This window comes from Daphnia carinata, chromosome 8 (assembly GCF_022539665.2).
Source record: "Daphnia carinata strain CSIRO-1 chromosome 8, CSIRO_AGI_Dcar_HiC_V3, whole genome shotgun sequence".
NCBI lineage: Eukaryota > Metazoa > Arthropoda > Branchiopoda > Diplostraca > Daphniidae > Daphnia > Daphnia carinata.
Genome location: NC_081338.1, coordinates 2,862,132 through 2,883,725, shown reverse-complemented (window position 1 = coordinate 2,883,725; position 21,594 = coordinate 2,862,132). Strand labels below are relative to the sequence as shown.

The 21,594-nt window shown below is 40.0% G+C and overlaps 3 protein-coding genes across 9 annotated transcripts; 1 reads left to right on the top strand and 2 right to left on the bottom strand.

Annotated features, from left to right (window-relative positions):
- Positions 1-90: 90 nt before the first annotated feature.
- On the bottom strand, positions 91-2,024 carry LOC130704220 (zinc finger CCCH domain-containing protein 11A-like). 2 transcript variants are annotated; one of them, XM_057525688.2, is made up of 5 exons: positions 1,860-2,024; positions 1,487-1,724; positions 1,322-1,429; positions 1,108-1,265; positions 91-1,034 (listed from the first exon to the last, which is right to left on the bottom strand). In XM_057525688.2, the coding sequence occupies exons 1-5, from the start codon at positions 1,917-1,919 to the stop codon at positions 576-578; spliced, it is 1,023 nt and encodes a 340-aa protein (XP_057381671.1). In that variant the 5' UTR covers positions 1,920-2,024; the 3' UTR covers positions 91-575. The 2 variants fall into 2 exon arrangements, with proteins under 2 accessions (XP_057381671.1, XP_057381670.1); XM_057525687.2 differs by having other exon boundaries at positions 91-1,037; positions 1,860-2,023.
- Positions 2,025-2,370: 346 nt separating this feature from the next.
- Positions 2,371-11,169, top strand: LOC130704218 (cytoskeleton-associated protein 5-like). 4 transcript variants are annotated; one of them, XM_059496591.1, is made up of 29 exons: positions 2,371-2,508; positions 2,673-2,781; positions 2,840-2,988; positions 3,044-3,253; positions 3,366-3,537; positions 3,600-3,732; positions 3,808-4,025; positions 4,086-4,280; positions 4,338-4,518; positions 4,578-5,068; positions 5,127-5,497; positions 5,555-5,738; positions 6,246-6,482; positions 6,537-6,702; positions 6,781-7,148; positions 7,217-7,510; positions 7,580-7,783; positions 7,893-8,028; positions 8,101-8,294; positions 8,368-8,756; positions 8,828-8,915; positions 8,992-9,071; positions 9,162-9,294; positions 9,353-9,540; positions 9,619-9,784; positions 9,848-10,195; positions 10,255-10,545; positions 10,617-10,727; positions 10,828-11,169. In XM_059496591.1, exons 2-29 carry the CDS (start codon positions 2,683-2,685, stop codon positions 10,933-10,935), a joined length of 5,904 nt encoding a protein of 1,967 aa, XP_059352574.1. In that variant the 5' UTR covers positions 2,371-2,508; positions 2,673-2,682; the 3' UTR covers positions 10,936-11,169. The 4 variants fall into 4 exon arrangements, with proteins under 4 accessions (XP_059352574.1, XP_059352573.1, XP_059352575.1 ...); XM_059496590.1 differs by having other exon boundaries at positions 2,395-2,535; XM_059496592.1 differs by lacking the exon at positions 2,371-2,508 and having other exon boundaries at positions 2,661-2,781; positions 10,831-11,169.
- Positions 11,170-15,668: 4,499 nt separating this feature from the next.
- On the bottom strand, positions 15,669-21,508 carry LOC130704281 (tetratricopeptide repeat protein 17-like). 3 transcript variants are annotated; one of them, XR_009421644.1, is made up of 16 exons: positions 21,330-21,508; positions 20,238-20,998; positions 20,007-20,126; positions 19,772-19,938; positions 19,276-19,699; positions 19,105-19,219; positions 18,861-19,046; positions 18,381-18,800; positions 18,115-18,322; positions 17,901-18,051; positions 17,604-17,841; positions 17,385-17,542; positions 17,141-17,246; positions 16,944-17,081; positions 16,665-16,737; positions 15,669-16,586 (listed from the first exon to the last, which is right to left on the bottom strand). XR_009421644.1 is itself a non-coding variant. In XM_059496701.1 (15 exons), exons 1-14 carry the CDS (start codon positions 21,441-21,443, stop codon positions 16,950-16,952), a joined length of 3,300 nt encoding a protein of 1,099 aa, XP_059352684.1. In that variant the 5' UTR covers positions 21,444-21,508; the 3' UTR covers positions 15,669-16,737; positions 16,944-16,949. The 3 variants fall into 3 exon arrangements, 2 of the variants coding, with proteins under 2 accessions (XP_059352684.1, XP_059352685.1); XM_059496701.1 differs by having other exon boundaries at positions 15,669-16,737; XM_059496702.1 differs by having other exon boundaries at positions 15,669-16,852; positions 18,390-18,800; positions 21,330-21,506.
- Positions 21,509-21,594: the final 86 nt, after the last annotated feature.

Genomic DNA, 21,594 nt, shown 5'->3' with positions numbered 1-21,594 from the left:
AAAAAAAAAAAAAATAAATAAAAAAAAAAAATAAAGGATTACAAAGAAAACAACTAATGAATAAGCATACAAAAATAACAGACATACGTGTTTACATGACGTACTTTTTTTTTCTGTTCAACACTTGACAGTGAAAACTGGTGTGGGACCATATTGCTTTCTTTTTCTGTTTCAGAAGTATTGTATAACTGAATATGTTCCCCTTTTGTGCTTTGTTTCAATTATCATTCTTATGTCCTCTTTTTGCTCGTCGCCTACCCATTTCATGTTGAAATGTTTCTTCACTGTTCCATTTGCTTCTGATTTGCTATTGGCTTCGTGCCCGCCAAGTCACGTGAAAGAACATGCCACGCAGACAAAAGGACGACAGTGGCGTTGGCGGCCAACTCTACTGGTGATTCGGCAGCTCGCTGATGACATGTGTCATCGTAACTTTGAAACTTTGCATTGTGGAATTGGATTAAAACGCACATTTGTATTTTTCTTCCCATGGTGTCGTGTGTGTCATAATGTATATCACTTGGCAGCAATTACAAACAAGCAAAAAAAAAGAAAAATCAAAACAAAGCGCACAATTAGTCTCCCAGGATATTATCGATCTCTAAAAGAAGTTCATCCTCGTTTAGTAAACCGGTGTTGTTATCCGCTCCATCGTCATCATCGTCAAGGTAATCTTCAGCTTGGGTGGACTGGGGCTGGGACCCCTCAACTAGTTTGCTAGGCGCGGTTGCAATTGTCACGGCATTTTCGGTCACCGTGTTAGGCACTTGTACGTCGGAAGGTGGATCCGCGGAGATCTTTGGCCGCTTGATCCGAATTTGTTTTTTGGTTTGCGGTGCTGGTCGTTTGGAATTGAATGAAGAACCAGTCAGTTCTTCCATAGTTGTTGGGTCGTCTTTGGGAACTTGGTTCTTGGCTAGCTTTTCCGCTCGAATTTCTTCCAATGTTTTCACTTTAAATTCAGAATTCTGATTCTGCTCGGGTGGCTGACTAACTTGCAGACGATTCCGTAGGTCCGCCCTGACTTTGGCAGTCTTCTAGGTAAAATGCAAATCAAATTAACTATTTGTTGCTTCTTTTATCACGGATTTTATTTTTTTAATTCACCTTTGTTTTTCCTTCAGCGGGCTGATCGTACTGATACATGGCAGCGTCGTGTTTTTGTATCTGTTCGAGTTTCAGTTCCTCCAGAGATTTGATTTTGAAGACATCATCTGTGTTTTTCTGGGCCTTGCTGGGAGAGGGAATGCTTTCTGTATCAGATTCTGGATAGAACTGTAGTTTAATTTCAAATATCAGAAAACTGTGTGTGAAAACACACCTTCATTGATGCTGACAACCATGGATTGAACTAGAGGTGGAGGTGTTGTTGAGCCATTTTCTGGATCTGATTCTAGCTCATTTTTTACTCTCCTTATTAACGTTTCATCTGCAATAGTTGTTGAGGTAAAAATGAGATTATAGCTTGACTACTCAATTAGTATACCTTTGTTCGGTGAAGCATCCCCCAACTCTTTTAGTGTTTTATGAAAGAACGGGCAATGAGATTTTTGACATCCAACTGGCTGTGATTCCCAATAGCAAGGTATTTGCGAACGGTTTTTCTTCAATTCCATGTGACGGAAGGGGCAATGAAGTTTGCTGCACATTCCTTGCTGCCAATATGAACATACTGTCTCGTTTCCAAGTGCTGCTGCTTCGTGGCGAAATGGGCACCTATCACTCTAAGAATATATATTGAAACGTAACATTATTAAGTATTAATTTCATAATCAAAAATCCTATTCAATTGCCATTCGGCAGAAACCAACAAGAGTTTGATTAAATTGTACATAGTTCGGTGTCGCGCGTTTGCCTACCTTAGTACACGACGAATAGTAGAAAAAATAGCAATCATCGTTTTTTGATGAACCTTTCATTTTTTAAACAATAGAAAGGAATAAAAACCGAGATTAGCAAAGTACAAATTTACGAATATTTTTATTCCTGTTTATTGTACCGATGCAAAGGGTGTTATTAAACAGAATTCGGGACAAGCAGAGTTCGTGGCGGCAAGCTTTGAAAGAATGAAATGGCTGTCGTAGGGCCCGATTGGCTCTAATCGGGGCCTCCGCCCCGAAAAAGCATTGGGGGGGAAATTGAGGGACCATTTCAACCCATGGGCAACTATATTTAGGGAGAATCCGTGAGCAAACCGGGTTTAGCAAAAATAATAATAAATCGCATTTTGAAAATTCTCTTGGTCAGTTAGAAAAATCAAATAGCATATTTCACTTTGTCTGGGGTGGAAATCCAAAGCAATTGCAAAAAATTGTATTTCTCTTTGGGCATTGCTGTTTAGCTCTTGAATCAATTTCCGAGGCACTCAAAGTGAACGACGGTTACAGAATTGAACACAGCTGATCGCTTTATTTCAAAACTGTCTTTTTGTAAAGTTGACACAATTAGAGAGATAGTAGCAGGTGTGAACTTTTTAATCGTGGTCTGAATTTTCACGCCGAAATTCGGGTAGGTTTTCCCTCACATGTTTCCACGGTATGTTTGCTATTATTCAAGAAATGCCTCTAAGGCCGTAGTTGTAATATTGTGTGCAACTTGTATTCCCTGGGAGTACATTGGAAATCAATGGCAATAAGTTTCCATTGACATTGCTATTTTCTGTCGTGATGCAGATAGATCGCTATGGACGAGGACACAGAATATTTGAAGCTTCCAATAGAAGATCAGTGTGTCCATAAATTATGGAAAGCCAGAGTACATGGATACGAAGCAGCATTGAAAGTAGGCCCTCAAATCCATCTACTGTTATGGAGACTTATTCTTTTTTAAATTTTGGCAGCTGTTTGGACAGTGGGAAGAAAAAAGTCCTGAATGGAACAAATTTACTTTTCTTATGAAAAAAATTGTGGTAGATAGCAATGCAGTGGCACAAGAGAAAGGGCTTGAAACTGTCCTTTGCTTTGTGGAAAATTCAGCACAAGCTTCTAAGTATAAAACATTTCAGTTTCTGATGTTTCTGGTATAACTGTCATTTGACTTTTAGAACTGTGGGAGATGTTGTGAGTGGGCTCATTGCTAAATGCCTGGGAGCACCCAAGGCCCGCACTAAGGAGATGGCTATTCAAATTGCTCTAATGTATGTTGAGATTGAAAAGTATGAAATTGTGCAAGAAGAAATTTTAAAGGGGATAGCTGCTTCAAAAAATCCCAAGGTTGTTGCAGCATGCATAGCTACCTTGACACAGGCATTAAGGTAAATAGAAGTTTGGATGTGACTCAATTGTAGTTGATCAGCCCTTTACACATGATATGCATATGACAGTGATTAACAACTCTTTTTTCCAATGGAAACATTTGTCTTTCAGAGAGTTTGGGCCTAAAGTTATCAATTTAAAGCTTGTACTCAAGCAAGTTCCTGTGCTTTTAGAAGATAGGGACAAGAATGTAAGAGAAGAAGGAAAGAAATTGGTTGTTGAGCTTTACAGATGGATTGGACAAGCTTTGAAACCCCAGTTGTCTGCTCTTAAACCAATTCAGGTATGTGTGTGATTTGTGTCTATTTAGAGTAAAGCTAAATAGGTAGCGTTTACTTCGTATAGGTTACCGAGTTAGAAGCAGAATTTGAAAAGCTGGGTAATGAGAAACCACAACAAACCCGATTCTTGCGTTCGCAGCAAGATTTAAAAGCTAAAATGGAAGCTCGAATGGCAGAAGGAACTGATGCAAATGAAGGTATAGCTTTCTAGTAATCTGGGTTGGATGCCTGAAATGAATTTGTCGGTTTCTTTGGTAATCTTCGATTTTCAGAAGAGACTGACAGTGCGGATGCTGTACCGGATATCGATCCTTACGAACTATTAGAACCTGTCGATATTTTATCTCAATTACCTAAAGATTTTTACGACAAGTGTGAAGCCAAAAAATGGCAAGAGCGGAAGGAAGCAATGGATGCATTAGAGCAATTGGTTGCTAATCCGAAACTTCAAACTGGAGATTATGGGGATTTGGTGAGGGCGCTGAAAAAGGTAAAGGCATTTAAAAACTAGTGTACTGGCATGTCATTTATTCTACACCGTTTGTTCTAGATCATTGCAAAAGATTCCAATGTGATGGTTATTGCTGTTGCTGGCAAATGCTTGTGTGGTCTGGCCAATGGATTGAAAAAGAAGTTTTCTCCTTATGCGTTGGCCTGCATCCCTACAATTTTAGAAAAATTTAAAGAAAAGAAACAAAACGTTGTAACTGCAATGCGCGAGGCTATTGATGCCATCTACCCCAGTGTAAGTCAGAAAGTATTGAACTATAGCTACATTTAATAAAGATTTATTGTTTTTTAGACGACAATCGAAGCCATTCAGGAAGATGTTTTAGCCGGTTTGGACAACAAAAACCCGTCTGTCAAAGCTGAAACTGCGGCTTTTTTGGGTCGCTGTTTTGCAAAATGCAATGCAACAATCTTAAACAAGAAACTTCTTAAAGCTTACTGTCCAGCTTTGATCAAAGCCTTAAATGAGTCTGGTAATATTTTACGCAATATTGGTATATACCTAACATCCTAACATCTGACATCCCCATAGACCCTGGTGTACGTGACAGTTCGGCCGAAGCACTTGGCATCGCTATGAAAGTCGTTGGGGAAAAAGTAATCATGCCATTTCTTCCGGACTTGGAGGCAATGAAAATGGCCAAGATCAAGGAATGTTGCGAAAAGGCTGTAGTTAGTGGTAAACCTTCCGGTGCGGCGAAACCCAAAGCTGCTCCAAGTATGCCGGAGTCAAAGGAAGCCGCTCCCAAAGTTGCAGATGCAGCACAAAAACGTCCTGGCGCTGTCATTAAGAAACCGACACCAGCTGCTTCTGGAAGTGGTCCAGCGAAAAAGCCTGCTGGAAAAGCAGTCGCGAAAAAAGCACCAGGAGCAAACGCCAAAGTAGAAGAGAAGATTGAGAAAGAACTTTCACCTGAAGAGGTGGAAGAGAAAGCTGCGGCTATTTTACCCCCAGATGTCATAACAGGAATTACAGATGCCAATTGGAAAACTAGATTGGGTGCCATGGAGTCCATGATGCAGGTATATTTTGGTATTCACTTTTGTCCCTGTTTGCTACAAACAAATCTTTTTCGGTTAGACGATCCAAACACTCGAAAGAGCTGACATACCTACCCAGGTTCTCGTGAGGACATTGTGTAAAAAACCAGGGTTGAAAGACAATAACTTCCAAGTTACCAAGTTAAAGCTGGAAGCTGTGAAATTTCTGGCAGAAAAGTCTGATTTTTCGAAGCGTTCCGCTGAATATGTCATTAACGACGTTGTCGATAAACTAAGCGATGCCAAAAATGGATCCATTACAACAGAAGCTTTGACCGCTATAGCTGAAGCTACCAGCCTAGATTTCGTTGCAAATCAGGTGACCGATTTCGCCATGGGACAAAAAAATCCAAAAGTTCAAGCCGAAGCACTGGTTTGGCTGTCAAACGCGATCAAAGAATTCGGCTTTGTGTAAGACAAAAAATTTATATTTCTAATATATTTGATTTAATGTATGGGTTTAATTAGTGTCCAACCGAAACCGATTATCGAAACTGCCAAAAAAGGCATCAGTGCAACTAATCCAGCAGTACGGACTGCTGCAATTACGCTCGTGGGTACGTTGTTTTTGTACATGGGACCACCTCTACGAACATTTTTTGACGGGGAAAAGCCAGCCCTCTTGCAGCAGCTAAACACAGAATTTGATAAGGTATGACTTTTCAGACAATTGTTTTCTTTTCTTTTTTATTCTTTATTTTTTTTATTACTAGTATTATTATTATTATTATTATTATTTCTATTTCACTTTCAGTTAAATGCACGATCATCCTCTCTGTTATTTTATTTTTTTTTTATTTTTTTTTTTCTTTGGGTTCTGCATGATTGTGGCAAAATAGTATGCCGGTCAGACACCCCCCGCCCCTACTCGAGGAGCTGCGCCCAAGAAACAAGCTGAAGGCGAAGAAGATGAACCCCAAGAAGTTGAAGAAGTCAACGTTCTGGATCTTATTCCTCGTACAGACATCAGTGGGTCCATTACAGAAACAATCGTTAACGAATTAAACGATAAGAATTGGAAGGCAAGTTACTTCGTGCCATACGGCTTCCAAAATATTGCCTTATAAACGTGGCATTTTTGGGTTCCTACCCTACTTTTTCTTTTGTGTACATTCTTTAAGAAATCACTATTCGATGTTCACGGATTGTTTAAATTTAGGTTCGAAATGAAGCCCTTCAAAAGGTGACCACCATATTGAATGATGCCAAGTTTATTACGCCCCAGTTGGGCGAATTGCCTACTGCGCTTGCCGCAAGGATGTCTGATTCGAATACTAACTTAGTTCAACAAGCATTGACAATTGGACAAGCCCTTGCGATTGCCATGGGGCCGAATTGTCGACAACACGTTAGGGTACTTTTACCTGGGTTTTTACAAGCCCTGTCAGTAAATAAGGTGAAAAAAATTGTCTATTTAATTGCGCCCTTAATTAACATTCTCGGTCTTTAGCCAACTGTGCGTGCCACAGCTATTTCTTGTTTGAACACGTGGGTGGAGCAATGCAACGGAATGAAAGAATTCTTTGAGGGTGAAGTCATTGCTGACGCGCTGAGAACAGGAAACCCTTTCGTAAAAGCAGATCTGCTCACTTGGCTCGCAGAGAAACTGCCTAATGGTATGTAAACAAGCAATAAATAAATAAATAAGGAAAGGAAAGTCGAGTATTTGGGCTAAAATCTTGCTTCATTCACAGTCAACGCTAAAGTATTGAACAAGGATGATGTGACGGCCTGCGTACCCCACTTGCTTGCTGCTATTGAAGATCGCACAGCTGATGTCCGCAAAGCAGCTCAAGATGCAACCTTGGGTTTCATGATTCATTTGGGTTACGAGAGCATGTCAAGGCATGCTTCGAAACTGAAGCCTGCATCTAAGTCCATCGTTCAAGCTCACCTGGACAAAGTTCGACCTAACTTGCCCACAAAACCTGTGGTTGCTGCTCCTCAACCAGTTGCGAAGGCTAAAATTGCAGCTCAGCCTTCTAAGGAAATTCCAAAAGAGGATGACGATGCCGCTAAAGCTCCTCCAGGAAAGGTCTTGCGGGCGCCGTCCAAGACAAAGGCAAAAAAAAAAAAATGGAATTTTGAGAGTTAAGTTAAATAATCTAACATGATTACTTCACAACTTAGATTGCTGGACCTGCCGCAGCAGCAACAGCTGTTCCGGGAGCAAAGAGCAGTCGTAAAAAAGATGACGATGTTGATACTTCACCGCTGCTGCCCTTAAATAATCTAAAAACCCAACGTGTCAATGATGAGCTCAAGCTGAGAGTGTTGAAGTGGAACTTTGCTGTGCCTAGAGATGAGTTTGTTGATCAGCTGAAAGAACAAATGAACACGGCAGGAGTCAACAAGTCGTTGATGACTAACATGTTCCATATGGATTTCAAATTTCACATCAAAGCAATTGAAGCGTTGAATGAGGTAATATAATCCTAACCAATGAAACTTTGTGTTTTAAAAACGTGCAATTGATTCGTATTTATTTTAAAGGACTTGAGCGTTAATGTGGAGTCCCAAAAAGCCAATTTGGATTTGGTTCTAAAATGGATGACTTTACGGTTCTTTGACACCAACCCTTCAGTTCTTCTGAAAGGTTTGGAGTACCTGCAAAGTGTTTTTTCGTTGTTAGCCCAAGAAGGCTATCACATGTTAGATTCCGAAGCTTCTTCATTCATACCATATCTTATAACAAAGGTACGTCGAAAGTTTTCTTGATTACGGTTTTGTCTGCTAAACTAAATTGACATTCAACCGACCTTTACTGTTACCACCTATATTACGGGACTTTCACTTTGATCCACAGGTTGGTGACCCGAAGGACGCAGTGAAAAATAGTGTTCATGGCATTTTTAAAACCCTGTGGCGCATCTATCCAGCTAGCAAATTATTTCCCTATGCCATGGAAGGAATTAAAACAAAAAATGCTCGCCAAAGAACAGGTGATTTTCGTTGTGTTAACTATTTTGTAGCATTTCCTTTTTCATATTTTGTTTTCGTATTCCTCCCCGTAGAATGCCTTGAAGAGTTAGGCAGCTTGATTGAAGAGTTTGGCGTCGCAGTATGCCAGCCGTCTCCAAGTGTTGCCCTTAAAGAAGTCGCTAAGCAAATTGCTGATCGTGATAATGCGGTTCGCAGTGCTGCCCTCAATTGTATCGTTCACGCCTATTGCCAGGAAGGAGAAAAAGTTTATAAGTTAATTGGACAGGTAACTTCTGCGTTTTTTTTTTTTTTTTTTTTGGCATTTTCTAACTAATTATACCTCTATTGGAAATGTTTAGCTGTCAGAAAAAGACATGTCCTTGTTGGAAGAGAGAATTAAACGGAGCGCCAAAAATCGTCCTCCTCCCGGAGCTGCCCCTGCTAAAACCGCCCAGACTCCCACTCCAAATCCTGGTCCCACCTCACCCGATACTCGTTCTGGCTTACCCGTTCGAGGAGCTCGCCCGGCTTCTGCGTACTATGCATCAGATAACAAAAACACCAGAGTTGAAGTGGCAGAGCGACCCCAAGCGCGACCAATTTCCGGGGTGTTTGCCATGGAGCTGGAACAAACCGTTCAAAAAGCTGCAGGTTTACGAGGCAATATCGATTCGAGCATACATATTGACTTAGTTCAAGTGAATTTCGATGATATTTTGAACGAGGCTGTTCCAATGCCAAGATATAAGTAAGTTGTCGTCATGATTAAAGAGCTTGTTAGGACACCTTTTTTATTTCTTAACTTTACACCTGTTGTAGGAGGACAGCAGTGGGATCAAGCCAGGCGACCGATCAATTCGGCAAGATTAATAGTACAGATCCTGCTCTTGACATCAATATTTCACAGGTAACACAATATATAATTGATAAATCCTCTTTTGAATTGGGAAAATATGTATACATATATATATATATACTTACAGATTGCCCATCCATCCTTAAATGTCTCGTTAAATGCCGTCCAACACGTCGAGAACGTCATTAATAAATCTGCTGACGAAAGGTAAAAATTTGTGATTACTTAAGTATGGAGTGAGAATGACAAGAGGAGGAGAGATGAGGAGAGAGGAGTGACAATGTATTTGCTTTCCAGTTGGCTCGAAACGCGAGTTGACCAGATTTTAATAGGTTGTACGATGCAACTGAGACTCCTCTATCAGTCGCAAGATCGTTCGTTGAAAGACATTATTCAAGGCTATAAAGCACTTCTCCGATTGTTGATGGCGGTAAACCATTTCATTCAGTTCCATAGATATGTTAATCTTGAATCAAATTTTTTTTTAGCTTTTTGTTCAAAGCAATCTTGCCCAGCGTGGGTCACGCGATGTGCTACGCGATTTAGCTAACTTGAGCTTGCACGTCATGTTGGATTCTCGACTGGAAACGGCGGATGATGCAGATCAGGTGGTTCGAGCACTAAACGTCCTCGTCCTAAAAATGGTAGAAAAATCGGATCACACAGCAATGACCAGGTTTATTCAAATTTATAAAATTATACTTGTTATTAAACTCTTATATAAATTCATATATATATATTTTTTTAACCTCAGCGCCCTTTTACGATTGCTGCACGATGCAGTAGGTAGTGATAACTCGAATGGCAAGTACATCGAACTTGTCATGAAATGTTTGTGGAGGATAGTTCGAAATCTTAATGATTGGATCAATACCATAAACATCAGTACCATATTAGTTGATCTTCACGCTTTCCTCAAGGTATAGGTGTTTCCCGTGGACATGATGCAATTTATTTTATGCTTCTTTACGTGTTAAAAACAGGCCTATCCGTCATCAGTTTGGAAAGATCGTCAATCGGATACACCCATAAGAACTATCAAAACGATTATTCACACGCTTGTTCGGCTACAAGGAGATGCCATTCTTTCAAATTTGGGGGCAATCGATAATCTGAAAGATTCGGAATTGGAGCCTTATCTGCAGAAACTCCTTAAAAGTGGCGTTTCCAAGGAAAAAGATTCGGCCAGCAAATTACCTACCGGTGATCAACTCTCAGGTGTGCCTGAAAAAAAAGACAGTTCCGTCAAAATTCGACGACTTTCAAAGTCCACCCAGGAAACGTTGACTGCAATATTTCGCAAAATTGGTTCAAAGGAACTATCGCAAGAGGTAAAGTTAACTTCAGTAATGGTCGCACCATCTTGTGTACTTAATACGGATATTTGTAGGGACTTGCGCAACTTTACGAGTTCAAACAGCGGTACCCAGATGCTGATATTGAACCGTTTTTGAGCCGTTCATCCGATTTCTTTAAGAATTACATTGAGCGAGGTCTAAAGTTCATTGAAGAGAAGAAACGCAAGGAACTTGCTCAGGGCCTACTGACTCCAGACAATAATAATCCTATCGAAGGCAGCCCCGTCCAACAGTCTTCTGGTTCCGAGTCTGGAGTAAACCCTGATGCATACCGAGAAAGGCTGAAGAAACTTCGTGCCCTCGCTGGACTGGAAACCAGTCAAGTATGCCTTTAGTTTTGAATTAGTCTGCCCTAATAGTGGTAACGTTCTCTTTTCTTCGATTTAATTTAAAGGTTACTAGCTCTAACGCTTCAAGCACGATAAACCAATTTGGATTTTCATCTTCGTCTGTTACTGTTACGCAAACACGAACTGTTACAGCGATTTCCGGGGATTTTGAAAACGTAATTATCTGCAATACGATTCTACCTATTGCTTCAGCGACTAAACATGTTTTTTATGTTTTTTATTTTCGTCTGCATACTAAAATGCTATTTGATTTAGAAGGTACCCGTCGTCCAACACGTCACCACCAGCTCGTCCGCAACCAGTGGTATTGAAGATTATCGCCGCCGCTTGGAAATGTTAAAAAGTGGTGGCAACCTTTCGTAAACCAAGTTTTGTGATTCACCGTAAGAAATGCTTGCCCTCTTTGTTCTGAGCAGTAGCGAGAAAGCTCTGATCAATATTTTTAACGTGCACCCCACTGATGCTTTTGATATTCTTTTTTCTATTCTTGGTTTGTTGCGTCCTTTATCGAATCGTTTGTAGCCTTCACCTTTCCTTCGAATGTCATTTGTACTTTAGGAAACTTAAATTGTCTCAAAAATAAACCCATCACGCAAACTTATTTGCATCAATGAGTAGCTTTCGTGTAAACAAAAACAAACAAAACAAAAGAAAACAAAACGATCTGTTTTGTGTCCCGGCACCAACTCCTATAGAGACCCGGATTACTACCGGAACATAACGGCACGATAACCCTAAAATGTGTTTTCATTAGCTGTTTTCAATAAGTATTTCGGCTGTCGCGCCAGTATGTTCCACCAGTGAATCGGATCTAAGGTAAATTGGAGCCGAGCGCTTATTTGAAGAGACCTGCGACTAGAAACCGGCTTTAAGCCCGACAGTCACAGTAGAGATATCGCAGCGCCATGTAGTAAAAAAAATGAAGAAAGAAATTTTAGGCCCGACTATATAAGCATTATTCAACCCATTCCAATGAGTATCAGTTAGCAGGGATCTCATTTAACTCATTTTTAGGGGTGTTTTTGCAGATTTTTAGGCATACCCGAGACAATTGCGCTGTGGCTTGCTGTCGCGTGCTGGCACGCAGTGCGAACCAGCGTTAGCGCGATGCAGCACTAGTATCCCGTGTATTTCAAAAACGGCTAACTTGATAAGAAAAAGAGTGGCTTTTTCTGAAACAGCGTTAAATTTGGGTTATGCTGAGTGATTTTCGTGGAATTTCAAAGGATGTCATTTTTGGCCGATTTTGACAGAAGTGGTAAGGCTATAGCCTTTGCACTTTTTCATGTTTGACAAAATTTTAAATTTCACTTAGAATGCAGGATTTCGATTCAGAATTGAATACTAAACACGGAAATCGAATTTATTTTCAATTGGCATTATGGTTTTTTAATTAAACATAAAAAACAAAAAAATAAGAAAAGTCGGGCTTATTTAGTCGGGCTTAAAATTTTTTTCTGCAAAAACTGACAGTCATTGGAATTATATAAATATCACAGAGTATACTCAAAATTGAATGCTGTTACCGGAAAAATTGCTATTTTTTTCATTAAGTTAATCGTTTTTAAAATACACCGAATATTTGATACAATGCTAGCGCGCCAGTACGCTACAGTGCTAGCGCGATGCAGCAGAAATATTCGGTATATTTCCAAAATGATTGATTTAATGAAAAAAATAAAAATTTTAGCGGAACCAGCATTCAATTTTGAATATACCCTGTGATATTCAACCAATTCCGACGAGTGCTGGTTTTTGCAGCAAAAAAATTTAAGCCCGACAAAATAAGCCCGGCAAAATAAGCCCGACTAAATAAGGCCGACTTTTCTTGTTTTTTTACACGAATATTCGGTGTAATTCAAAAACGGCTAACTTAACAACAAAACGAATGGCTTTTTCTGAATCGGCGTTAAATTTGGGTTATGCTAAGTGATTTTCGTGGAATTCCAAAGGTTGTCATTTTTGGCCGATTTTGACAAAAGTGGTAAGGCTATAGCCTTTGCACTTTTTCATTTTTGGATAAATTTTGAATTTTGCTTAAAATAGGTGATTTCGATTCAGAATTGATTGCTAATAACGGAAATCAAATTTATTTTTCAATTGGCCTTATGGTTTTTTAGTTAAACGTAAAAAACGAAAAAAATAAGAAAAGTCGGGTTTATTATTTAGTCGGGCTTAAAAAAAATTTTCTGCAAAAACTGACACTTATCGGAATCGGTTGAATATCACAGGATATACTCAAAATTGATTGCTGATTCCGGGAAAATAGCTATTTTCCCATTAAATCAACCGTTTTTGAAATACATGCTTTAACACAAATAAACGCATGTGTGTGTTTTAGGGGTTTTGGCAGTATGGCACCGTTTAGAAACTTGAAACGATGTTGTGACTGTCCTTTGGTAAATCCAAGTAATTTGTAAGGCTCGAGCAGTTGCACTTTTTAGCAAATCCGTTTTGACAAAATTTAGTTCAAATTTCACCCTTCTAGAATGCACATACTAAAACCGGTGCAACGACTTTTTTTAACGATTCAGAATTGATATACTAAACACGGAAATCGAGAGAAAGCAAAATCACGCAGAACTTTAAATATGACTACAATTACTTCCAGGTATCTCCACAGAAAAAAAAGGCGACGTTTGATCCAACCTGAAAAACTGACAAAAGACGAGTTACGTGGGTTGACGATGCTATTTTTTTATTCTTAGCTTTCCATCGTTTTCAATGCTACTAAGAAGGTCACTCCTGATGGAAAATCTTTTCTTCAAAGTCTAAAAAAAAAAAAATGGAGAAAATACACTAAAAGGAGGAAGCCATCCTATGTAGTATGACGTCATTGCTTTGTGACGCAGACGCACAGATCCGAAAGTTTGAACAACCATTCGTAAAAAATGATTTGAGAATTTATTGTTTTATCAAAAATAAATTAAAATAGAAAAAACTAGTTCAACACAACAGAAAACCTCTAGTTTTAATTTGGAAAATATTTAAAACTACTAGCGTCTGTCTACTTAGAGCGGCTGGTCAGTATACTCAGTCTATACGTTTAACTCACGCAGGTGAATGGGAGCTCAACAGCTCATCTCTTTTTGGCTGCAATGACTGAATGCCGTTGCCTAGCGACTCGCACGAGGAATGGAGATCTCACAACGTCATAAAGGTCTCTGGACGCAGGCGTCCGGGTGGATCTCAGTGACGTAAGCTGATGTCACTCATCTTCCCAGTCCCAATATATATCTACATTTCGGAGTCTGCGGATGGCAAACAACATCCACCGCTCCATCCTTATTGGCTCGTTTTTTTTTTCTCTGATCCTTTAACGGAATTTTCTAGCCCCTCGTGTAGTGAAGTGTTCAATCAATTCACGAAATACACAACCTCGTCGTTGCGCGTATAGAGCAAACGAAAAATAGTTCGTTTTCATTCAAATCTTATTATACCTTGGACCAACCTTAAAATTATTGTTTGCGGTGAAGCGAGTGATATAGTAAGTATTATTTTCGTGTCCATTTCAATTAGCATGATTATCAACTTACCAAAACAAATTCCAAGATTTCGAATGGATTACGTGTTAGTACTTATCCCACAGTGTTTCCCATTAATCCCATTTCTGAAATTAAAGTAAAAGCTATTAGTTAAGTTTAAAATGAGTATATATCTACCATTCAAAGAAAGCTGGCTACAGAAAGAAGAAATTATGTACAGCTCTAGGTTGTTGTAGCACTTTTATACTCGATGAAACTCGGCTCCAAAATCCATTTGCGGGGGTGGGCGCATAAACAGGAAACTCAAGAAGATATATTTCCCCCTTAACTCACCCATCACGAGGTTCGATCTCTGCTCTCCATTGATCTCATTCATTCAAAGCATCACGTGACGTTGGCACGATGCGGAGACAGCGGTCTCTAAGGAAGCTATGACGTCACTCTCTGTCCTTCCAAAATAGCTTATCGATCTCGTTTTGTAATGGACCTACGTACATCTATTTATATATGACAATTTTAGGAATACCATTTTTGATCTTTGAAAAGCGGGGATAGATCTAAAAATTATAAAGTGATAGTGTTATTTACGTCACTTACAGGCAATTGAAAATCTGTTTGCTGTTTCCGTCGTTCAATCGAGTTAGGAACGGTCACGCAGAACACGGGAAACTACCGGGAGGCGACGCAGACGTAGGGCTTCTAGATGGTCTTTTCCAGAGGCATGAATATGACCTAAAAGACGACGGAGGAAACAGTTGAAATTCGACTTAAAATTAAGGTAAAAGACGGTATCCGAAAAGATCCCAGTTGTAGTGCTACGTTTCTTTGGAAAACAAAGAAATTTAAAAAAAAAAAAAAAAAAAAGAGAAGAGGGAGGCCACACGACCGTAGCACCTTTCTTCCTCTTTATGAATGAAGCCTTACAAGTGCCTTGCTGATAATACTTGCTAGTTTGCCCAAATATCAAAGAGGAAGCAAATGTAAAACTTACATATTCTTTTCTTTTTGCTCTGGCTGTCAGCCAAAGTGTTTGTAAAAAAAAAAAAAATGCTGCTTGATAACAATACCGAAGCGCGTGGGACTCACGTCCACCTTTCACATTTCTTCGAGTACTGCATTTCGTTTCTTCGTATGCGGAATGAAACTGATCAAGCTATAAAGATAGATATGTTATTACGATAAATTACGAAACCTCGTAATGAATTAAAAACAAAAAAACGAGAACTGGTAAGTGCTGGCGGAGTGGAATTTCAAGTTACCCCTCCCCGGAAGTGGTCGCTTCCTCTTTCGAGGATAACCATGGCTGCCAGCATTTGCCTTTAGAATGCTATGCTACGTCCAGAAAAATGTTGTGTTTTCTAAGTATAAGAACTTAAAAGTACGACTTTCTAATTCCTGTCATCCGAGCAAACTGTCTTAAAAACCTATGCCCTCAGATCAGAAACTCGACAGTAACTGAAAATTCTACAGATAAAGACAGAACAACGGAAAGTTTTAATCCAATATTAAAAACTCACCTGGATGGAATGACTGCTGTTCAGGCTATTCCGGGAGGCGCTTGGCTTCTACGTCAATATTCGTGTCATAGGGAATCCTTCAATTCCCGTCTAGTTTTTGTCTTTTTTGTTGAAAATATGGTAGATGTATGGATAGACCAGACAGAAAACAGCCCAATGGGGGTGCAGCCGTCACTTCTTTTCACCCGTTCTGCAATCCCTCCCACCTATTGAAGGTTTTCATTTGCGTCAAAAAACTGAAGCAAAGCTCGTAAGGTGTTAGCATTGTAGAGCATCAAGCCGCACACAGCCGTTAAATAGCCGGTTGCGACAGCCAAATGTATGCATCTTCCCTTCAACCGAGCAGCCGAGCAGGTCGACTCTGCCACTTCCTGCGAGTACTTCCAGCACGTTTGAAACCAGTCGGTCGGAGGTATACCCATTCAGGATTCTAGCTTTGATTTGAATTATTGACTTTTTAGTTGTTTTCTTTTTAACTTTTATCTTTTTTACCGTGCGATATAATTCTTGATTCTAGATTTCTTTCTACCTGACCCATCCCTGTTGGTTAGTAATCTGATGCTGAAAAGTAAAATTTATTCGAAATGTAAAAAAAACTCTCTCTATACCTTTAAAATTAATTCAAAAGTCGCTGTCAGTCTTCCGGCGGATGAAACCTTATTCGGCTTCCTCAATACATTTCCACTCCTGTCCCTATAAGAAAACAGCAGGCCCTCCGAGGATTGTGGGCAAAGAAACGAAGGTTTGCTGTGCATTTAGGGTTATTTGAACCGCTGATCAGGTTACACAGTCTCGTCATCCAGGTGCTCATGGGAGACAGAAGGGGAGGGACAAAAATTCCGAGCTAAGGTCCGCAAGTTCTCATTTGTACTATAACCTTGGCTGGTTCCAGTCGACTTTTAAGCCATTCCACTTGATCACATTCTTCCTGTTGTACCGCAGCTGCTGAACACTGCCCAAGATTGGCGTGAACAATTCTAACGGAAGGCAACTCTTGTGCGTGTGACAGCGGCTATGGTATACAGGAACCATCTTCGATCAATTCTTAAGCATATTCTTCTTGTTTTATTGGCATTTAGTGTAAGTATACATTTTTACATCTTGTCTGCTGTTTTGTTTCTCTCTGTGCTGAATCATACATTTATCTTGCCGCCATTGGTCTCCTGAAAACGAATTGATTCTTTCCTTTAAAAAGTTTTTACAATTTAGTTAACGGAGTGTAAAGAGGTCTGCAATTTTGGTTAGCCATGGTGGCTCAGTTGAGATTTCAAGAGTAGCCTAATTGTTAAAAAATGAGGTGTTCACACAAAGTAATTTGGCAGTGGAAACCAGGTGATCAATACGATAGATACCCATTTTAGAATAATACCGGTGTTTAGACTACAGAATGCTGTTCCAATAAGAGTTGCTTGCACTGGAGTTCGATCAGCTGTTGCCGTGCCGGCTCAAAGCTTGGTTGCAGAGCCAAAGTTGACTGGTAAAAAGACAATGCTCTGGCAACATCACCCTACACAAGTCCAGAATGTTAGTCAGGTAGAATCTATTAAGTCTGAGCGAAGAACTAACCCGAGCCGCGTGGATGTTGGCCGCTGTGAAGTGAATAACCACAAATGTCGGTGAGATTTCCAATGCCATGTAGGCCGCCACCAAGGCGTCATTGTGTAACCCGGCTCTGTGTAACATAAAGTTAAAATGAAAAATAAAATTTTTTTAGTTTTATAACTTTCTGTTTTCTTCTTGTTCTTTTGTTTGTTTTTATTCTTGCATAAAATAATCTATCGATTTAGTAATAATATTAGTCCTGGTATACCTATGAAGAATGTTGGCTAAACTGGTTAAGGGAATATCTTTGAAATCGTATGGCGCGTGATGCAGGGCAATTCGAAGGCAATCAATGGCGTTTTTTACATGGCCTTTAACTCGCCAGTAAAGAGACGCAGCAGTCGTCAACACCCAGGACGTTGCATTCTAAAGAAAAATGTATGTTAGCCAATTGATGTGCCACAAGCTGATAAATTTCGTTCCCTACGCTTTTCAGAGCGTAAGTTAGATAGCGTGCCACTTCTTCTGAATCAATTCTCTCTTTGTCAAATATTAGGGCATTCAGAGCTTCTTCTAGAGCGCTTTCAGCCCGGTAGTCAATCTTGTCTCGGTGCCGAACGCCAGTCAGATGATCGAACGTCGCCATGGTGACGGGAAAAGATCCATCACAAACGGGCTCCACAAAGGCTTTAGATGGCACGCTTTTTGGCAACATGCTTTTAAAACTAAAAAGAACAAAACATTTCAGTTAAATCACAATGAAAACCTGCATGGTATGTATTACTCAATGTTTTTAGCTGCCACGCTTAACCAGGTGGAGGTAAACTGCGATCGAAGACGTATGCGATGCCCCTGACATTGATGTAGTGTGAGAGGCAGAGGGGGTAGTACTTTGCCCATTCGTAATAGTCCTTCAGGTAGAGATTCCTCCTGCACTGTATTAAACAGAATGAATGAAAAAGATGGCTTTATAAAAATAAATATAAATACTGTTATACAGAGCTCGAAGTTTATGAATTTCTGTTCATTGACAAGCGAGTCGATTAAGAAATCATCGTCTGTATCTGCTATAGCAGCTACTTCCAAACTTGCGGGGTTGGATGTATGACCCTGAACTTCCGCTTCGCAATTGCTCTCCGATTCCTCGTTTTCTTCCGTCTTGCTACAGCGCAGAACTGTCCTATACGTTGTGTCAGAACCTAAATCCTGAGGAAAGTTGCCATAATATATATTCATGAATCCCCCAAGCTTGATTAAATGCTACTGTATTTACTCCTTGGCATTGCAGGTGTTGGGCAGTTTCTTTCTCGACTGCGTGACACGCTGCCATTAACCTGTAATGCTCAATTTCTGGAGCGGAATCCGGATCCATTTTAAGAGCGCGGTCGAAATGCTTAACGGCAACCGAATGGTTGTTGAAATGTAGATGGAGTAGACCCAATAAGTAGTTTGTCTTTGGCTCTCGATTGTTCGTTTGGTAGGCAGCGGACGCTAAAGACAATGCGTCGTTCACCTGACCCATTTTCAACAATAGACCAGCCAAATTGGTAAGCGGTATATGGCGTTGTTGCTCTGGCACGGAATTCAGGGCTTGGCGGAAACATTCGATGCCATTAGACGCTCTTCCATGGCCTCGCCAATACAGCGCTGCCAAAGTATGCAGAAGCCACGAAGGGCCAATTTTCTGTAGCAATAAAAATAGCTTATCGAGAGAAATTAGTTGGATAAAGAGAAATTTACTAACATTTCGTAGTGCTGTAAGGATGCGCTGTCCCACTTGTGCCAGGGCTGCTGTCGACTGAATATCGTCGTCACCATCTTTAATTAAGATCTGATCCATGTCACTCCTAGCGTAACTGAGCAGATGTCGCTGAATTGTCACGTCTCTCAGCCGTTTTTTATGCTCATTGCGAGATTTGATCGACGACATCTTTTAATTGAGAAATAACTAAGTTATTTATCGAATTTGAAAGAGGGTAACATGTTACCTCATCGTAGGGTAGTAATTTCGACGGATGTTTCTCACAAATGGGCGGGTACCAAGGTAAAGGATGATCCTCATCTATGCGAAGACCAATCCGTTCGTTAAGTAAACTCACAACACTGTCGAAATGGATAAATTGAGAATGTCTCTTAGAGGAGGCGTTAGTGTATAGTACTCTAATCCAGTAGATTCCGGCAGCAGCAGAATTGTTGGCATATGCTCGATTTTAGGCAAGCTGAGTGACTGGCAGCGTTGCAACTCAGATTCAGTAAGCGGGCGAGGCACCGTTTCCATTTCATCCAAATCACTACGATCAAATTGAAATGACGCAGATCTCCCAGGTCTTACGGATGAAGACGCTGCAGGACCGGTGCCAGTTAAAGATGGGTTTAGTTCGCTTGTAAGTGATGACTGGTTGGCTATACTGCGTAAACTAAGAAGATCGACAATTTTGTCAGTTTGCGTCTGAAAGTCGACCAGGCGGTTACGTAAATCCATCATTGCTGAACCCCAAGTTTCCAATGTCGACATGTCCGTTTTGATGTTGCACTGGAAAAACATGAATCCGTCCTCCTCGTATTGCTCGCAATCGTGCACAGCTGTAAATACTATTATAAATTTAGATTTTAAAGAGCTAGATTGAAAACACGAAAGAAAAGTTATCCATTTACGTGGAGGAGATTTCGTAGTACGGAAACGAAATTCTTGATATTCTAGTTGGCTGCGAAGTCGTTGGCCCACTGTGGCTTGAGCACTCACTATCTTTTCTTGCAGTTGGTTCCATTCCTCGAACTTGCGCTGCTGTTCTTTCAATTCTGTTAATGTATGCTGTAAAACGCTAAAAAACAAAATACGTTTTCGTATAGAAAATAGGGAACTGCCTCTTCATAACAAATATGAGCTAACTTATGCTGGGTTTCGAGAGCCTTTTCCAACTTTGACAAACACTGAATACCGTGCATCTTTCGAACAGCCATTTTGAGATCAGGTTTCAATTTCAACACATTTTCGTAACAAAGAACCGATCTAAGAATGATAAATTGATTTAGGTTTCTGCGATAACTACCTTTAACGTAAATGATGTTTCATCTTCAAAGTAATTCAGAATTTTTTAGTTTTAAAAGATACAAAACTTACCTGTTCAAATCGCCTATGAGTGCATAACTATTGGCCAGCGTGTAGTGGGCGATAGGATCACTTGGATTATGATCGACGGCCGCGTGAAGTACGATAATTCCATCTTCTTGTTGATGACTGTGCGTCAAAATGTTGCCCATATTGACTAAGGCTATGGTTTTCATCTCCTTCGGACTAAACAGAAGAGCTCTTCGGCTACACTCAAGCGCCTGGACAGCATTTCCGACAATGCGGTAGTACAGAGTGGCAAAATTAAACGATAACCATGAGGTACTATTCGTTTGTAAGCTGAAAGCAATCCAATTTGCAAAAGATTTGAGATCCATATTAGCTGGGATAAGTTTTTCCAAACTTGCTTCAGGTTCCATTGTTAGGCTGAACCGGTTTTGTAATCCTGTCAAATGTTCAAAAGTTCGCATGGAGAAATCCAATGGAGGGTGGGAGCAAACTGGTTCCAAATTGCCATCCTCAATTGACAGCACTTCATTGTTAAAGTTGATATTGTACAATTCAAAATCAGAGTGAGTTGATTCGAAAATTGCCATTGAAGTGACTTTACGTCCCACTTTTAAGCAGTCTGGGTCTGTAGCATAAAGCTTTTCTTCAATGAGTGCTCCACTATCTTTATCCTCACGATGCTCAAATTCAACTTTCTTTTGAAAAAGTTCCTCTCGTAGGAGTTCAGCTCTGGTTGTACGATCTTCTTGAGCTAGAAGAGCCATTAAGTCATGTGACTTCTCGAGTTGAAATATTGAATCCATCTAGATGAAAGAAAGCAATGAATATTTAATTCAACAAGTGTTTTGATAAAAACATTAAACTTTTTTCTTCAATTTCTTGGTAGATTTATTGGAATATATGCCCTGCAGATATACATGTGCCAAATGGTGATTTGTTTTTCAATTCCATTAATCTTTACCAATTAAACATATGACCATACACCCATAGGAGAAAACAACTTAGGCACATTTTTTTCCCGCTTTAAGACTAAATGTGTGAAGTTCCGAACGGAACGTTTTTATGAATCAGTAATGTTCTTTGTAAGAAACTGTAAATCTCCTCAGGAACTAAAACGATAAAATGTGTTGATACCTGGGGAGTAATCCGTCCATTTTGCGTGACGACCCAATGTGTAGTTGCCCATATCAAAGGTAAAAAGCTAATTACTTTGATAATTAAAATAGCGAACATAATGTCAGCGCGCATTCGGCACAATGACCAATGGTAACATCGAACGGTGGTACAAAACAAATTATCAAGATGAATTCATAATGTTTACGCTTTAACGCCATCTATTGAGAACTTTTTACTTGTTCTTCTACGCAACCAAGAATAAGCAAAGCATGCTTTAGCGGTG